The 18,852-nt window shown below is 40.2% G+C and overlaps 1 protein-coding gene across 1 annotated transcript in view; it reads left to right on the top strand.

Moving 5' to 3' along the window:
• Positions 1-18,852, top strand: part of LOC310929930 (arf-GAP with coiled-coil, ANK repeat and PH domain-containing protein 3-like) — a gene marked incomplete at its 3' end in the record, with an annotated part of 86,460 nt that overhangs the window by 28,931 nt on the left and 38,677 nt on the right. Inside the window, exon 2 of the mRNA XM_083892799.1 lies at positions 17,259-17,316. Coding sequence (XP_083748925.1) covers positions 17,259-17,316 — 58 coding nt within the window. The remainder of the gene's footprint in view (positions 1-17,258; positions 17,317-18,852) is intronic.

Raw genomic sequence — 18,852 nt, 5'->3', positions numbered from 1 at the left:
TCAGCTTGTTAATATCTTCAGCCATATAAGGACAGCGAGCAACGCAGTCAGAGAGAAACTGCGATGACATGTGATGAGATTTTGTTTTGATAAGATGTTCGCACTTCCTGCGTTCTTAGCAACACAGGTTTAAACAGGTGTTTCACAGAGAGAGAGAGAGAGAGAGAGAGAGAGAGAGAGAGAGAGAGAGAGAGACGGCCTGAGTCCAAATTCTTGTTTGCAACTTGACTTTGACGACTGTTGGCGTTTGTTTACAGTGAAGAATCGTGCTAGTGTGTGTGTGTGTGTGTGTGTGTGTGTGTGGCCTGAAAAGCCTGTTTTGGTGAAGGTTGAAATATCTTAAAAGAAAACACTTTCATTCTGATTTTTAGTTTCTCTTTCTGTCTCTCCGCTCCAGGCTTATGGGGGCGATGATACGTAGGTGTGTTAGTCACTGGCGTCAAAGTGTGAGAATTATCTATTAAATAGATCATTCTAATTTCAGTCAGTACAAAGTAGAAAATAGAAAAATGACACCTACATCCAGTTAAAAAAACATTTAGACAATGAATGAAAAGATCCTTTTATGAGTTTAAATTTGTTTGTTTTTTTCTATGAAAAACTATCAGTATTTAGTGTGATTATCCTCAATAAAAAAACGGAGATTTAATTGGATTAGATTTGATTTAATTGGATTAGATTTGATTAAATTAGATCATATTAGATTCGATTTAATAGGTTTATGCTCCACAAGGGAAATTCATTTTGCTCAGGTCAGCAGCAACAAATAAGACAAATAAAAAACAGAAATAAACTTGGAACTCGGAAAAAAAGTAACACCCCCTGAACTCAGAATACCAACAAGTTGGGATTCCAAGACCCCATTTTGTCACGTGCGGGTCCATCACATACCCACCACTCCCTGGTCAATTAAGACTCATGTGGAAATATATTCACATGCCTGACATACTCACATTTTTCCACTAGTGAACAGATCACTTGAGATGTGATGATGAGTCTGTGGGTGGTTGGATGCACATGAGGACGGAGGCGAAAGAGTCCTGGGAACAAAGTAGTTCCACGCCGCAGGGAGTCTTCTTCTGATTCTTCTTCCTCCTCCCCTGCTTTTCTCATGCATCTGTGCTGTTTGTGCTGAATGTGCTGGTTGGTGAAGAAGTTTGGGAGTCGGGGATGAGCATGAAGTCCTTATGTCATCTTACTTTCAGGAAGTTTACCCATGAGGATTAGTTTGGGAGAATCAGCAAAAGTTTTGCGATAGCGTCAGCTTTCTCTCCAACATAGAACCTGTGTTTTGGGAGCACTCAAATGCTATTTTTGGGAGAGAGCAGGTCCCAGAGTGAAAAGACTGAAAATACTTCCACATTTAAATGCATAACTTTTTTGTTTGTTCTCACCTTGTGTGAGTGCGTGTGCGCGCTTTCTCCAGCTACTTCTGTTTCCTCGCACAGTCCAAAAACATGTAGAGGGTAATTGGACACTAAATGAAACGTAGGTGTGAATGTGTCTCCTGTTGTCCTCAAGATGAACTGGTGACCTGTCCAGGATGTACCTGTCACCAATAAAACAATTGAAGACAATGAATGAATGAATGAATGAATTAAGTAATACCCCCACCTAGAGCTGCAGCTAACGATTATTTTCGTAATCGATTAATCTGTCGATTATTTTCTCCATTAATCCATGAATCGTTTGGTCCAGAAAATGTTAAAAAACGTTGATCGGTGTTTGTCAAAGCTGGAAATGATGATGTTCTCGAACGTCTTATTTTGTTCACAAACCAAAATGATTCAGTTTTAATGATTTCTTTGTTCATGTGGAGCAAAGAAACCAAGAAAATATTCACATTTAAGAAGCTAAAACAATCAGAGATCTTTTTTTAATAATGAAAAAAGCTTCAAACAGATTATCGATTATCAAAATCTGTGGCGATTAATTTAGTAATCGATTAATAATCGATTCATCGATTAATCGTTTCAGCTCTACCCCCACCTCTTTCTCTTGTCGTTGTCTTCTTGTGTTTAAAGGTGCCATATGTAAGAATGTGGCCAAAAACGGTAACTACATTCAAATTCAAAATACCAAGGTCTTTTAGGTTTCGTTTTCGGCAGCTGAGACTCTACTGACTGCAATGATCGGTAGATGGCGGTAGGTGGCGCCACATGCCAAAACATGATTTCAAAACATAAACATTTTACAGTCTGCAAAATATTTTTTTAATGCAAATATTTTGGCTGTACTGTTGTTGTTGGTGAGTTCAGTTTGTTATATGAACATTATTCCTGTTCCTATACTATTTTCTGTGACATTTAGATGGATTTTATGGCCAGTTGCTTTAGATTTATTACATAATGCACCTTTAAGTCCATTCCCACTGATGTCCACTCATGTGCTTTATGTTTTCCTCTAAATGGGAATATGAATGACAGAATTGACATCATGTTCTACTGAAGGAATTACAAGGTCAGATGGAGGTTTGATCAGAGCCACACAATGGACCAACCTCACCCATGGAAACACACACACAAAGGTCCCAGACCGGGAATCAAACCCAACACCTTCTGAAATGAGCAATTCAGACCATTAACTATTCAGTAAAATGTGTGCTGACCTTATGAATCAAGTGAAAATCAAACAAATGTTCCCATGGCTGTTTACAAAGCTGTCACTCAACCTGCAAACTGCACGACTATATCCACTTTTCATTCACACCGGCTGACACTTTATTATGTGTCCCTGTGTACCTAATAAAATGGCCAGTTTGAGTTTTTAAACTCTCTGCTTCTTGCTGTCACGCGGGTTTAAGGCATTCGGGCAACAGAACGATGGTCGTGTGACTCGATGATGATGTAACTCTGGTTGTATTTGTCAGAGTCAGCAGTGTGGTTTCCTGTGGAAGTTGTCGTTCTCCCTGTTCCACTCCCTGCCATCATCTCTCAACGGGAGAGGGAGGAGAGAGAAACAGCTCTGTTCCACCTGGCCTCGGTCGCGGTTACAATACATTAGAGAGGAATTATTTCTGTCTGCTTTGCACTCTGCAGCTTCCAGCACACTTCCTGTGGTCTGCTGCTGGAATGTACTCAAGAATGATAAAATGATGTTACCACATCCCAGACAACTCTACTGCACCGGGAGTATTCAGAGATGTATTGTGTTTATAGTGTGTAAGAGGGAAAATATCAGAGACAACATCACATTCTGGTCAATGTTGGGCTTCATTGAGGCCAGCGAGCAGGTGGTCTGACAGCTGCTGAAGCACTGATACACTGTCTTCTCTCTTAAAGTGAGTTTGGCCAGTCGGTTGTAGAATGGATCTACTAAAATGCCTCTGAGAAACAGCCTGGCACTCACTCAAGATTTTAGCCACTTAACAAAAGGCTCAGCTGACAAAATCTATGCCTGCTTCAACCCACAATATCTTGATGTTTCACTGTTTTCTCCCTGAAAATTGGAGAAAACAGTTTTCTAAACTGCTCACGCCCTGCACCAAAGTCCACAGATCCACGCAAGAGTTGTTGATGCCCTGCTGCGTCCATCCAAAAGTAAGTCCAAAAGTGTCATATGATGACTTCAGTGTTTGAAAAGCTTAATTCGGAGTTACTCAAGTGACACAGACATACCAAACGAGGTCCCGTCAAGCTAAAAACGCTGATTTTCTCTATGGACTTTGGTGTGGGAGGGTGGGCACACTTGAGATGCCAGCAGGAAAAGGCTGTCTAACATCTTAAAAGGTGTCTATAACATAAGATATTGTAGACTTGAGCAGGTGTAGATTTTATTACATGAGCCTTTAATTAAGTAAAATCTGTTTTTCCTTGTTTCTTTGTCTGTGCGGACACACTGTACCACACCAGTTCTGAGAGTCGGCAACACAACCGCACTTAAAAAGTGTCACCACTGTCATCTATTATCCTATGCTGCTAATAACATCCTGTACGTTATTAGACTGTAACTTTATCACATGTATCTGGGTTACACTTACACGGATGTGAGGCATAAATCCACCAGTACAGTCGTGTCAGAACTTGTTGTAACGGCTCTGTATGTGTGCATACAGAACACTAATTAGAGTTAACTGTTGAACCCTGTAGCACATCAATCTCTGTATCATTCTTTCATTTGTTTTTCAAAATAAAATTAAAAAAATGGGTAACGAGTGTTTCAGTTATGGAGGTCTACTTACATACATTAACTTGTTTTTATGCTCAAAAACCTCCTAGTTGTTGTAAACGAGCCGATAGAAATCCTCTTTTCTGACGCTGTTTCTAAGCCGCGAGATTTGAGACTCAACTCTCTCACCCAGAAGACAGAGACTTGTGTATTTTATATTCAGCACACCTGCTCTCAGAAGTGCAGCTCCCCCCTCTGGAACGGTGGATGCAGTGCTACTCATTATCAAAACATTGTTTTAATAGTGTTTAAAAATAGCTTCTTCACGACTCCCCGCCACAGTCCCTTTTATGACTTTGACCCAGAGTCAGACCCAGAGTCAGAAGACACTGTTGGTCGTGAAACACCTCCACAACGGACGTTATTCTTCTTCTGTGGTTCAATGCCAGTATCTCGCTGAGCCCGAGATTACAATAAACACAGCGTTCTCAGCAATGGCTGAAGTGTTTGTTTCGAAACTTCAGGGCTTTTTAAACAAGGTAATGACGCAGATATACACTAAAAACAGCGTTAATTGGAACTTCCGGTCTAGTTCCGCTTTAATCGTGGATGTTCAAATCTGGGAATATCTTTCTAACTTCACTTTCTAACATTTTTCTTTTGAACACAATATCGGAAAATGGAAAATGAATTTCAAGTGAACACACGGATTCACATCTCTGCTGTGAACTGTCACAAAATCATTCAAACAAACAACATTGGCTTTCTTTTCCTACAGGCTGGTGGATAATGGGATGAACCTATATTTATAGATTACTTGATAATAATTATTAATTGCTTGTGAAATTCTGCTTTCTCTGCACTGTTAGCCGTCCTTTATCATAATATGTAAATAAGTGTTTGTCTAGTTTGACCGCATGCTTGATTAATGTAGCTGACGAACACTGGATCAACACATTACTTTGTTTGTTGTCAGCGAAGTTGTTTGTGAAACCACAATGCCGAGGCTGCAGGACACAAGTGAGGGTTGTCCCTGTTTTTTTGTTTTTTTTGTCTGCATCATGTTTGGTCTCTTTGTCTCCGCAGCCATCGCTGCAGTCAAATGTTTTTTCAGGGGAATGAGTGTGATGTTTTGTTGTGTGTTGGGGATGCAGGGAGGCGGGGCTTATGGGGAGTGCAGTGAAGGCATCTTTGTTGACCACATATAAGATACTAGTGTTTGGCTTGGCTCCTTCTTAGAGTGAAAAGAGAGTCTGTTTCAGTAAATGTGTGTGTTACTCTTTTGTGCCGATCATTTAGTGAAAGCTCTTTTAATTTAGTCTCAGTGTGTGTGTGTGTGTGTGTGTGTGTGTGTGTGTGTGTGTGTACATTTAGTGGTATGGAGCTATAATGCAGAAATAATCATACAGACATTTTTAGCTGAGTCATGTTTTGGGTAGTTTATTTCTTTTTTGGGGGAGATCAATATTTGTTAGATGGAGAATTATGTCTTTGAAATGACTCAGCACAAATGTGTTGTTAACAGCTTCATAGTTCATAAATGAGCTAAAATGACTGTATCGGACTTAAAAAGGTATCGGTAGATAATCGTGTTTGGGATATTGCTATTGTATGGAAAAAATGTGGTATTGTCTAGGGCTGTAATGATATGCGTATCGAAATCGTGATACTCAGAGCCACGAACCTGTCTCGTGGCGTGAGAAAACAGAATCGCGACACGCCCTTTCTAACTCCCAGTTAGTTTTCCAGTCAGCCACATGATCTGAGCTGTTAGTGCTACCAAACTTATTTTTATTAGGGGTGTCAACTTATCGTGTTAATTGTGATTTATTAATTACAGTCATCATTAACGTGTTATGTTTTTTAATCGCGTTAATCTCTTCTTCACTGATGTCCCCGCTACCGGGGCAGCGTCAGACGCAGCGACAAAAGTGTCATAAAACCATGTCTAACTTTAACAAACACAGACATGCTGCATTCTTATGTTCACCAAACACAGTTAAAACACCGAAAAAAAACGTTCACCAAACACAGTCAAAACACCGAAAAAAAACTTTACAGCGCACACAAAAGCGGCACCGGAGCGTCAGCGTGATTATGTAAACAGCGGAGAATTCACAGATTCTAACAGTACCATTTTTATCACTCTACGACCAAGATTCACGGATCCAGCCCCAAAATAAGAGCAAAACAACAACTGACTTTCAAGAAATACAAGCAGAAATGTTGTCTTACCTTTGCTGTTTATCAAAACAAGTTATTTCCACTGGAACAAAACTTCTCATGAAGAACTACACTTCCCAGCATGCTTTGGGGGACAAATCCCAGTCTGATTGATCATTTACTTTGTATTAAAGAGAGTAAAGAGAGAAATCTTTGGTTATTCATTTATTTATGTTCACATCTGTTCACAGTGTTCCAAAATATTGTTATTAAATGTTACATTAAGTTGCTATATAAGTAAATGTTGTTTAAATAAAATGTTTTTTAAATAAAAAAAAATTGTGGAATGTATCGAATCGTGGGGTCAAAAATCGTGATACAAATCGAATCGTGAGTTTGTGTATCGTTACAGCCCTAGTATTGTCCAATTCCTAATCAAAATATGAGACTTCTGAAAGGATGAAACCTTTAACATAATATGTTAAATGAATATTATTCATTGTTGGAGGAGGAGCAAAGAAACTAGAATATACCCACATTCAACGTGTTTTTTTTAATATTTTTTTTTATGATAGAATATGTTTTTAGAAGAAGAAGAAACCCTCAGACTGATTATTAGATCACAAAAATAGTAGTAGGAGTAGTAGCTGCAGCTCTAACACTGCAGCCGTTGTAATTTGCTAATTGTGTGGTTTCCAAATGCAATTTCAATTTGAAAATGATTCATTGTTCAGACCCCCTCACTGTCTGTCTGTCTGTCTCTCTCTCTCAAACACACACACACACACCCCCCCCCCCCCCCCCCCCCCCCCCCCCCCACACACACACACACACACACACACACACACACACACACACACACACACACAGTCCATGGCAACAGCTGATGAAGGAGTGCCACAGACAGACAGTCTGGGCAGAGGGAGACATGCACGAACGAAACAAAGAGAAAGGGGAAGTGAAGGATTTCTGCGGGATGAAACTAAGACGTCGTAGAGGAAGAAAAAAATCAAAGCTAAACACTGAGACGGTTCAAAAACGTATCGAAAAACCCCTTTGAAGATGCAGACGCTTTAATGAAAAAGCTGCAAATGCTTGTTGCAGGTGAATAAAACTGTATTGAATGTGGAATTGTTGTTGGGAATGAAGAACAAAGAGAATTAGGGCTGGGCTGCAGTTACTGTCCCCCCCCCTCCCCAAAACCACCTGCTCACCGTCAGACAAAGACAATTATCCAAAGTCATCTGATCTCAGCTTCAATTTTGGGGGAAAATATGTGAATGTATGCAAGAGGTAAACAGATCATCACTGTAAAATATAATGTTTAAAAGGCATTTTTAGCTTTGTCAAAATGAACAGGGATTAAGCAAATTCCATCATTATTGAAATGGGGCTTTATTATAAAAGATACCCTTAAAATAACTGCAAAATGCTTGATTTTTATTATTATATATTTAACAGCACGTGTATACATATTTTACATTTTTTTCTGCTTCCTTATTATTAATTCTGTTTATTACCACCCTTTTTTTACACTGCTGACTTCAAGACATTTTTTTCTCTTTCTAAATGTTTTAAGAAAAATGAATTTTGCAGTAACAACAGAGCTTTTGGTAGCTTTAGAGGGATTTACGGGATACTTGCGGGTACTTTCCTCCTCTCCTCCTGACACACTGGGTCTTTCCATGGCTACATCAGCAGCAGCTTCCTGTATTTTGGTCAATGATGTTGATGCAGGAACACGAGTCAGAGGAGAAGGAGCTGTTTTTTAAAGACTGAAAGAAGGATGGACAGACACATCAGACAAAGAGGAAATTGGTCAGTAACAAAAAAAAAAGAAGCAAGGCGTGAGCAATGCTGATGCCTGTTGCCATGGTGATTGGGGTCAATGAATGGTTGCCATGGAGCTGCTACTTGGAATTCTGGGAAGGGGATATTTTCATGTGTGTGTGTGTAGTCTGAATTTGTGGGTGGAGCCAGATGAAAATGTCCTGTATATATATTATAAATGAGTTTACAGTGGAAGTCTATGAAAGAAAACGCACACAAAGAAAATGTTTAACAGGTGGAAAAAGTCAGGACAGAAATATCTGCCCAGTGTTAATCCAGAGAATGACGACACTTGTCGTGTTTCCTTAGAGTTGCCGTGGTTACTGCTTATGGATGCAACTACTGTCTGACAGCAACATGTTGATAAAAATATTAGACCACCACAAATACAAATTCAACCCAGTCACCTACTACATGTGACATGTCTGTTCTCTGTCACATGGTAATTAGAGTCTTCTGTACTGTGCTATATTAACTGGACATGTCAACAACACAATTATATCCCAAATAGATAGAGTACTTGTTGGTGGATTAAGGTGTAATCAGATGGAAAATACATACCAGCCATCAGATACACAAAATACAGAGGATCAGCAGCAGTCTTTTCTATAGAAAAACCCTTGACCTTGAATTATTTTTGTATGTCGAAGCAGATTTAAGTCAAGAAAAGGGTGTACTGGTGTCAATTAAATTAAATTAAATGATTGTAATGTGTTTTTATTGTGGTTTTAGGTTTTAGGTCTTGTAGTCAGTGTTGTTTTGTCATCCAAGACTAGACTGGTCTGTAATTAGTGAGGCAGATCCATTCCAATGTATTCTAGTCTATTCTATTCTAGTAGGTGTCTCTTTCTCTCTGTATGTGTTTTGCTTTAAAATCACCTGATGTCAGTGCAAAACGAGGTCACAGCTCATCACAGCCTGAGCTGCTGAGTCAGCTTTCAAATATCATCAGAATAAATTCACAGGCAACTGTTCATCCTGTAGTAATCTGTTCAGGTAATGGTATGTGTGTCTAGATTAGAACAACATATACAGTATAATTTTCATGCATTTTAGGTCAGTGGATCAGATTAACAAGCTCTGCACGTCAGGTTGACCTTAAAACTAAATCTAATCCAGGACACACATGTCCGGAGTTTAGAAATGGTCAACTTTTCGTTTAAGCAGCAGCAGTGGGAACGTTGGCCATTCAAATCATGTGCAATATTCAAATCATATGCAAATATTCCTACACAGGAATTAACCCATCAAATCACATGTATGTTCTGAACTCTAACACCAGCCAGTCTAGTCGTGGACATGGTTGTTGTCCCCAATTCTTATGATTTTTGCTGGACAAAATGTACCCAACATGGCTGTCTTCATATTAGCATTACTTTAGCAACATTAGTTATGACAAACACTGCTCTGCTAACCTCTGATAGCCACCTTTAGCACAGAGCGTCAGGCGACGTGTGAGTCAGCATGGGACTGTATCTATGTTCCCTGGCTCCTATGTTCCCCGCTTTCACCCAAAAGGACCCAGGGAACATAGGACCCTACCCCTACCCCTAACCCTAACCCTTTACCCTGGAGCTCCACACCCAGGCTTCCCCAAAGTGGGGAACATAGGACCTTTTTTGGGAAAAACAGGGAACATCGGACCCTTTTTTTAAAAAAAAGGTCCGATGTACAACTAACATCATTTTAAAAATAGAAAACATAAGTGCATTTAATTGTAAAAAAATGCAGAATTAAAAAAAATTATACATAATTATTTATTTTTTTTAAATGACATCTTGGCGTGCCATGACTTTCTGAAGTTGAAATCCGACCTTAGTGGACGTTTACACTTCTTAATGTAACTGGAAAGCACCAGTCTGCTATCACAGGACAAAAAAGCAAAGTTGTAAAATATGAATTGTAATTTTATAAGTAAATAAAAATTTTAATCTTTAAAAAAAAATGTTTTATTCGTATCTGATGAGAGCCATTGTTACATTTGAACTGTGCAAATGGAAAGCACCATGAGTGAGGCCTTGTTGGCTGTCAGAGGACTTGTTGGTCTTTCTGCTGCTGTTCCCCTGGTCCTCAGAGAAGCTGATGTGAATGTGATGCTGTGTGACACATGGAGTCTGGAAGACATGGAGGCTCAGATGTGCCGTATCTCTGGGCTGGAAGCCTTGCCATGTGGATTTGCGTGTGTGTGTGCGCTTTGCTCTCGTGTGAGGAGATTGGACTGGATTGCCACGTGAGCTTCACGCTAGAGTACACACACACACGCAGCGGCCAGAGTAGATGTGGACGCTTGTTGGAGCTGATGGGAGAACACATGGAGCAAGTGCACGTGAGGAACCCCTTCCCCCTCACTGGTGATGTCAGACTGTGTACAGTATGTTTGCACTGGCAGCAAATGAGCCCACCCTCCTCCTCCATCATCATCATCACCATCATCATTACAACAGCTAAAATGAGTTTATCTAATCTTTAAAAACACACACACATTTAGCAGGCGACACTGGAACACAATTTTCATCTACATGTAACCATTATGTCTCGCCACGTTACCCATAATCCTCTGTGGGAGTCAGTCTTATGCCATTTCGCTTTAATCCTATAACTCTCTGGTGCATTTAGCCCGAGGAAAATGAATAGCTGAATATGATACACTACAGGGGGGTGAATAAGGAAAAACATACAATCACTGACCACTTTATTAGGTACACAGGACAGGACACCTAATAAAGTGACAGGAGTGGCTTCCTGTGTGGTCTGAAGTCCAGCTGCTTCAATGGTTCAAACTGTGATGGTCTTCTGTTACAAGTGGTTACTACTACGAGTTATGTTTTCGAACTGCTTCAATAACTTTTTCAGTCCACTCTCTGTAAACCCCAGAGATGGTTGAGTGTGAAGATTCCACTAGATCAGCAGTTTCTGAAATACTCAGACCAGCACGTCTGACACCAATAACCATGCCACATTCAAAAGCACCTTCCTTCCTCATTCTGATGCCGGCTTCAAACTCCAGCACATCCTCTCGACCATGTCTACACGCCTAAATGCAGTGAGAGTCTGCCATGTGACTGGCTAGTTTAATGTATTTGAAGTTTCCATATCCCTTACATGTATTTCATATTTTTACATGTTATACTACCCCACCTTTATTCAGTGTGCTGTGTATGTGTAAAACTCATCTTTGTGGGCACATTATTGTCTTGGCCCCACAACTTAAAAGGGCCTTTTTAAGGGTTCAGACCTGGATTTTTTGAAACAATCAAACACTCAAACAAACTTGTCAGCTGAGAAAACACTTGAGAGTCCAGTCTGAGACACAAAGCACAAAACCCCACACTAACATTTTTTATTCTACCGCAGTTAAACTCTGACGGGCAGAGCATCGAGCGGCTGTGGTAAATCGATGCAATCGAATGTCAGCTAGCTCTTATTGGCAGTGTGTGCCGCAAGAAACACGACACGCTTATCCTCTAGATTGAACAGCTGTTTGACATTGAATGTGTTTGGTTCAGAGTGACTTAATGGCGAACATGATGCATGTTGGATCTGACTCCCTGCTTAGGGGAGCAGTATACGGTCTGTGTGTGTGTGTGTGTGTGTGTGTGTGTGTATATGTATACGTGCGTGTGTGTTCTTGTATTTGTGGCTTTGTGAGGGCCAAAAATCAGATAAACCATAGAGAGTGAGGACAATTTGTCTGGTCCCCACATCTTCAAAGGGCTTTTTAGGAGGTTAAGAACTGGTTTTAGGGTTAAGGTTAGACATTAAGGTAAGGGGCTAGGCCCTAGCTAGGGAATGCATTATGTCTCTATTTGAGGGTCCTGAATGAAGTACAAATATATGTGTGTTTTTACTTATATGTATATCTTTGTGAGGTCCAAAGACACACAAATCTTTCTTTGTGAGGACAATTTGACCTTGTGGTTTTAGGGTAATGGTTAGAACTGGGGTTAGGTTAAAGCTCACAGAGTGGTTCCGTTGCACATATATGTTAGTTATGGAGGTCTACTTACATATTAACTTGTTTTTATGGTCAAAAACCTCCTAGTTGCTGTAAACGAGCCGATAGAAATCCTCTTTTCTGACGCTGTTCCCCAGCCGCGATATTTCAGACTCAACTCTCACCCCGGCTACCCAACTGTCTTGTGATTGGCCAATACCCGGAAGTGACATATTCAGCACACCCGCTCTCAGAAGCACAGCTCCCCCCTCTGGAACGGTGGAGTCCTTACGAGGACAGCTGTGCGAACCTGTGTGTGCGTGTAGTATTTTTAATTTACGCGCAGCAGAAAAGCAGGAACTGTGAGCCAGTTTGATGGATTGGACTCCATGCCAGAAATTTCTCGGCAACACAAGTGCTACAAATTAAAGCGACAGCTTAATGAAGAGGCTTTTGCTCTCATCACCTCTGTTTTCCCAGCACTAATTCTCTCTGAAACAATATAAATCAGCTGTGTGCAGGCCACACAAGAGCTGCGGTCCAGAGATACAGCGCTGTCTTTATAAACACTGTGTGAGACAAGAAAACAAGTGCAAAACAGCCACAAGTCAAAAATAAGCAGCTCCCGGGCGTTGACTAAATGCTCAGGAGCAGAAAGGAATTCTGGGAATGTTGTTCTTTGGAGCAGGTGGTGAAGCGGTGATGACCCCGCTGTGCACTGCCCATCTGAAGCAGGAACAGTCGCAACCTTTGGAGTGAAGCAAAAACCAAACCATGTGCTGCTGGTGTTCAAGGGTTCACATGTTCTGAATGTTCTCCTGTCGCGAATCAGATCAGCTGTCATGGTGTTTGTACAAGTAGAAAAGCTGAGGCTGAGGGTGGGGCTGAGCTTGTGTGATGAGATCATCGTCTCCCACGTTCCCCCCCCCAGTTAACTGTCGACGTGTTCCAGCACATGCAGGGTGTGACGCAGATTCTTGGCCTGAGCCGTGAAAAATCCAGCTGATCCTGCATGAGGACTTTGAGAATACGTTTAGATTTATTTCTCTGAGGAGATACACCGTGTTCTTTTTAATTTAACGAGTCGCATTCCAAGGAATATGTGGTGCCCTTTATTATGTACTCTTGTTCAACTGCTTGTTAACACAGATATCGAATTAGCAAATCACATGGTAGCAACTTGTAACCATTTAGGTATGTCATGGTTGAGACAACCTGGTTCCTAACTTTCAAGTCCCACTTTGTTTGTGTCCAAGACAAACTAGGTCCCTGAACCTGAACTTCACACCACCACACACCAAAAGAACAATATTAATTATTACAAATGTTGAACAAGGGCCTTTCTGCAAGGAGTTCTGCATGTTCTCCGGCCTCCTCCCACAGTCCAAAAACGTGCAGATTCGGGGATTAGGTGAATTGGTCACTCTAAATTGCCCGTAGGTGTGTGAGTGAATGGTTGTTTGTGTCTCTATGTGGCCCTGCGATGGACTGGCGAACTGTCCAGGTTGTACCCCGCCTATCGCCCTATGTGAGCTGAGATAGGCACATCGACCCTCCGGTGGAGGATAATGGATTGATGGATTACAAACGTTTATATGCAAAAATAAACAGCAGTTATAGGTTCTTGTTCCTATTCTCACAGTATATATGGATAAAAACTATCCTGTGCTTCCATAAACTCAAAACCAAGGTAACTCTTGAGATATTGCCTTGTTTTCTTTTTTGATACCAGTGAGTCTTTGGTACTTTTGCATTTCTCAGACGTGATATTTATCACGTCATACAGGTGTTTGTAATAAATAGCCAAAGTAATTTTAAAGTGGACCATAAAAAGGCTTTTATGGGTGATACTGAGTTCTGATTATCCAATAGAGTGTGTAATTGGGATTTTCTAAATGTAATACGTAAAAATATGGTTTTAATAACCTTACAACCTCAGAGCAGACAAAGCTCTGCGCCCCCCACATGATCTTTGGTGACATCCTGAGGGGGGCCCTGACCCCAGGTTGGGAACCATGGGTTTAAGTGACAGTGAACATGGTATAGTTGTTGGTTGTTGCTGGTGGTGAGTATTTTCAGTAACTTCTGATCTACTGAAATGTTCCTGCACAATCATATGTAGGGTTTTTGCAGCTGGATTTTGTCAGGTTGCTTGCGATAATTTGTGCGTGACATTTATCTTTTGGAACACTTGTAAGATACTTTGGACATAACTCAATGAATCATGTTTCATTTTCACCTGTACATGTCATTTAAAGACATTCTTGCTGCTCTACGTCTTAGACACAGGATTGTCACAAGTTAGCACAAGTTCCACATCCTTACTTCAGGTTCCTCGTGCCGGGAGTGAATCTGCTTTAGTGTCAGTGCCGCAGTGTCTTAGAAACATTGAATACCTCCCTCAATTTATTATCTTGTGCACATATGCAAAAGAAATATACATTTCTGGGTCTTAGTTTTCAGAGAATGGTTGGGGGAAAAAAGAGAAAGCATTTCTCTGAATGTCAGGACAGAGCAGACTGTCATCTCTGAACATGTCAAACCTTAAATTAAAAAAAAACCCACACAATTCCACTCCTGTCACTTTATTAGGTGTCCTCTATACCTAATAAAGCGGCCAGAGGGTGGAGGTGGTGCATTTGCCGGAAACATAATGTATACAATTTGACATATTGAGTCAACCTTTGTGCCCCACATGCAAGGAATTACCATAACAACTGACTGGTCGTGAGTGTGTGTGTGTGTGTGATAATCGAAGGAAAGTCCTCGGGGTAGAACAAGGTAAAAGCTTCTTGTCCACTGAGAACCATCAAATCCCATTGTATTCAAATTTAATAAACAATAAGATACAAACAAAAAGTGATAACATATTAGTGCTGTGTGTTATTGTATTGTTGTTCAGCGTTGTTGTTGTTACCTTCCCTGATCGCTGCTGATTGTCCTATGGTTGCCTAAGTAACGGTCAATGTCTCCGCATGATGTCATTCATTGATTTTTTTTCCATCCTGCAGCTCGGCCGTGGCCACTAATCTTCCAGAGCGATGCCTCTGTCGATGCAGTCATCGGGGCTGACGTTAGACTGTGAGACTGTGGTGACTGATTGCACTTTGATTGGCAGTGAGGGGAGGGGAAAACATAAAGAGATGATGCTGCTGCTGCTGCTGCTACTGCTGCCGGTGTTTGAATACGGACAACTTTATTCACACGGCACCACACTGACACTCTTTAGAGCCTTCTTTCATTCACGTTCTACAATAAATGTTGGCTGCCTATGGGTCAAAGCCTGGATCAGTACTGTGATCTTCCTATGCATTTTATGATTGATTTTAGTTCCCATATTAAGCAAAATCAACTTTTTAATCATTTAAATCCTTATATTTGGGACTCTGGAGGCCCCACAATTCGCTAAAGTGTGAAAAAAATGACTCACTCATGTTTTTGTGGTCCTCTAAGTCTAAGAACAGGAGATAAAACATGCAATGTTGACTTCCGCACTCCCTGGGACGTCACTATGCGCTACATTCCTGGAATTGTTGTCTCGCGGACAAAAGTTCTATTCTTGGCTCCACAGTGCAGCACAGCGTTCTACACGAACTTCCAGCCTCAGAGGATTTATCTGTCCATTGGATACATTATATGACAGCAATGTGCCTGCTAGAGCCTGCAAATGATCACAAATGCTAACTGCTGTTAGCTCCCAGTAGCCTCTGTGGCTGATATAATTTATTTTATTTTAAGGTGGCCCTAAAGAGATACAAATAAACAGAGCGTTCTGAACAGGGCTGTTTTGGCAGGGTGATTGAACTGCTGTGGTGCTTCATCCTTATGGTATTTTGACCAAAGCATGTCACAGACATGTTCATTAGGACACCAGGGAACTAGGTTAACTTGGAGAAATAGGATATAATATGGGACCTTTAAAATTGTATTGTTATTTTTTAAAGCTCTTAATGGTTTGACACCATCTTACCTCTCTGAGCTTCTTTTCCTTCACACCTCATCCCAAGCTCTGAGGTCTAATAACACGCTGCTTTTAGATTTTCCAAAATCCAGACTAAAACCTCTGTGGCTGCCCCCAAATTATTTCCATTTCAGTTAACCATGGAAATGAAATCTGCCCCGACTGTTGAACATTTTAAATCACTTTTAAAGAGCCACTTCTTCTCTTTGGCCTTCACTTTAGGATAAATAAAGTCAACCCGGACATTTCTATCTAGATTTGACCTATTTACTATATCATTATGTCACCATGTCAGTATTTTTCTGTTTTACTATTATTTTATTGCTTTTAGGTTTTGTACTTTTAATGTTGCTGTGTTTTTAACTCTCTAAAGCACTGGTTCACAGTACTTCTGTGTACTGTACCCGCATTTTTATACATCTCATGAGATGCCTGTACACTGTTTAGCCTGCCTGTCCAATCCAATATTATGGCCCAGATTAATAATTTATTGGGCTGCAACTAACAATTACTTTCATAATCAATTAATCTGTTAAGTACAATGATGATGTTCTCAAATGTCGTTTGGTCCAGAAACCATAGAATATTCACATTTTATTTATTGAAAAAACACTCAAGTATCAAAACAGTTGACAATTACTTTAGTACTTGGTTGATAATCGATTCATCAAATAATTGTCATCAAATAAACCTAATCATTTCTCAGGCTGCACTATGTGACTATCGCTCATTCTTGCGAGAGCGCCCCCTAAAGGTACAAGCCAGAAAGAACAAGAACAAGAACAACTACTCTGTGATTGAAGTATAAAGCAATCAGTCCAGTGTTTAGTTATTTTAAACAAATAGATGTTGTGAACAGCACCAACATCTTCTGGTATCTTCTATTTACTGAGGATTTTCATGATTTAGCATTGAATCACTTAGTCATACCAACCTCACATACCCGCCTCATATGGCACTTGTTTTTCACTCTCTGGTCTAAAATCTGTGGAGAAAAAGTGCCAAGAAGGTTTGTTTGCTTAGAATGATATGTTATTTATATTCTCCTCTGTCTTACTGGTTTAATCTCTGGATAACACAACAATAAAAAGAAGGCTGTCAGTCATATTGTGGTTTGCTGCTGCTCATCATGTCATTTGCTGTAGCTACCAAACAAGAATTTGAATCTTTTCTCCATCTGTGGTGGTTTACAGAAATGGCAATGCCAATTACTGAGGCGCACATGTGATTAACTGTGCGGCTTTGTGTGTGTTTTCTCCGCAGAGCTGGCATCGACGATGTGGAGACGGATGTGGTGGAGATCGAGGCAAAGCTCGACAAGGTATGAACCGCACTGCACAATGTTCAGCTCATTAAAACGTCAAATCGGATAATATATACACAGCACAGCGCGTGTCGGTCGCTTTACAGCGTCTGAAACTGCACCAATGTTTGGAAGAAAAATACACAAATACACATGAATATGTGAGGACAGTGCTTATCGACTCACAGACAGACATTTGGGTTTTATTCATTAACATTTCTATTGGGTGATCACATCAGCTTATTTTATTTTGTAACAACATTTTGCAAAAACTTTTGGTGATGTCATTTTTAATAATTTTATAGCTTTATATATTTTTTTAATCATAACATTATGTCATATTTTCATATGTCATCTGAATAATAGTTAATAACTAGGGCTGTCAAAAGATTAACATTTTTAATCAGATTAATCACAGGGTAGCTGTTGATTAATCACGATTAATTACCATATGCCAGAAAAATTCAAATTTTCTCTTTATATTGTTGTAGGAACGGAGAGATAAATAATGTATGTGAAAATATAAATGTAAAGAACAATAAAATACTGTAAATAACTTGTAAAAACCTATACAAACTTAGTAAAAAATAAACATTACATTGTAAAGAACCCACATTATAAGACAAGATAAATAAATAGAAAAAATAAAATACTGTAAATAACTTTGAAAAAACTACACATTGCACTGTAAATAACTCACATTATAAACAAAATATAAAGTATAGAAGTTAAATAGTTTTCTTGGGGGAACTAAACCCACAGCAGGAGAAGCACTGCTTCTACTAGTTAGCGTTAGCATCAGCTAGCATTCTGACGCTAATGTTAGCTGCTGTCTGTGTCCCCGTTAGTTAGACAGTGACTGTTAATGTTATGATTATATCATTATCTGCGCCAGTAGCGCCACTTACAACTGTGTGTCTTTCTTTCTTTTTTCTTCCTCCTCTCTTTTTTCTTCCTCTTCTAACTTCCTGATTGATAACTCCTCTTCATTTTCCTTCAGCTTCACACAGGTTAGCGTGAGGTGACGTGGGGCCCCTTTAGGGAGGTTTCCTACTGAGATGTCATTGCTAATCAACCATTGTTGTTTAAGGGGGACGGGGATGCAGCTGCTCACTGATGAATTGCCTGTCTTGCCTGTTCATAAACTGCACGTCTACTCGTAGCACGATGAAATTGAGAAAGTGCGTTAAAAAAAATGTATGCGTTAATTCCACAAATTAATCATCCTGCGTTAATGCGTTAATTTGGACAGCCCTATTAATAACATAGTTTTGCTACACTTTATCAATTTATGACATTTTTTGAAGTTACATTTTCTAACATTTAAAGGTGCGTTATGTAATAAATCTAACCCTGGATTTCCACTGGACGCGGAACGGCCGCGGAACGGCAGCGGCGCGGTCGCCGTTGCCAATCGCTTCCATTCTAATCAATGAGAGCATTCCCACCGGCCGCGCTGCGGAGTGTCTCAGCAGCGGCCCAGAAGCGGCTCGCCGCGCCGCAGCGATATCGATAGGAATCAGTTCAATTTTTTCCGTTGCCGCTGCTGAACCT

Source organism: Microchirus variegatus (genome assembly GCF_963457635.1).
Source record: "Microchirus variegatus genome assembly, chromosome: 7".
In the NCBI taxonomy this organism is placed as follows: domain Eukaryota; kingdom Metazoa; phylum Chordata; class Actinopteri; order Pleuronectiformes; family Soleidae; genus Microchirus; species Microchirus variegatus.
The sequence above is the reverse complement of the archived record's forward strand: the minus strand, read 5'-3'. Positions and strand labels throughout refer to the sequence as shown.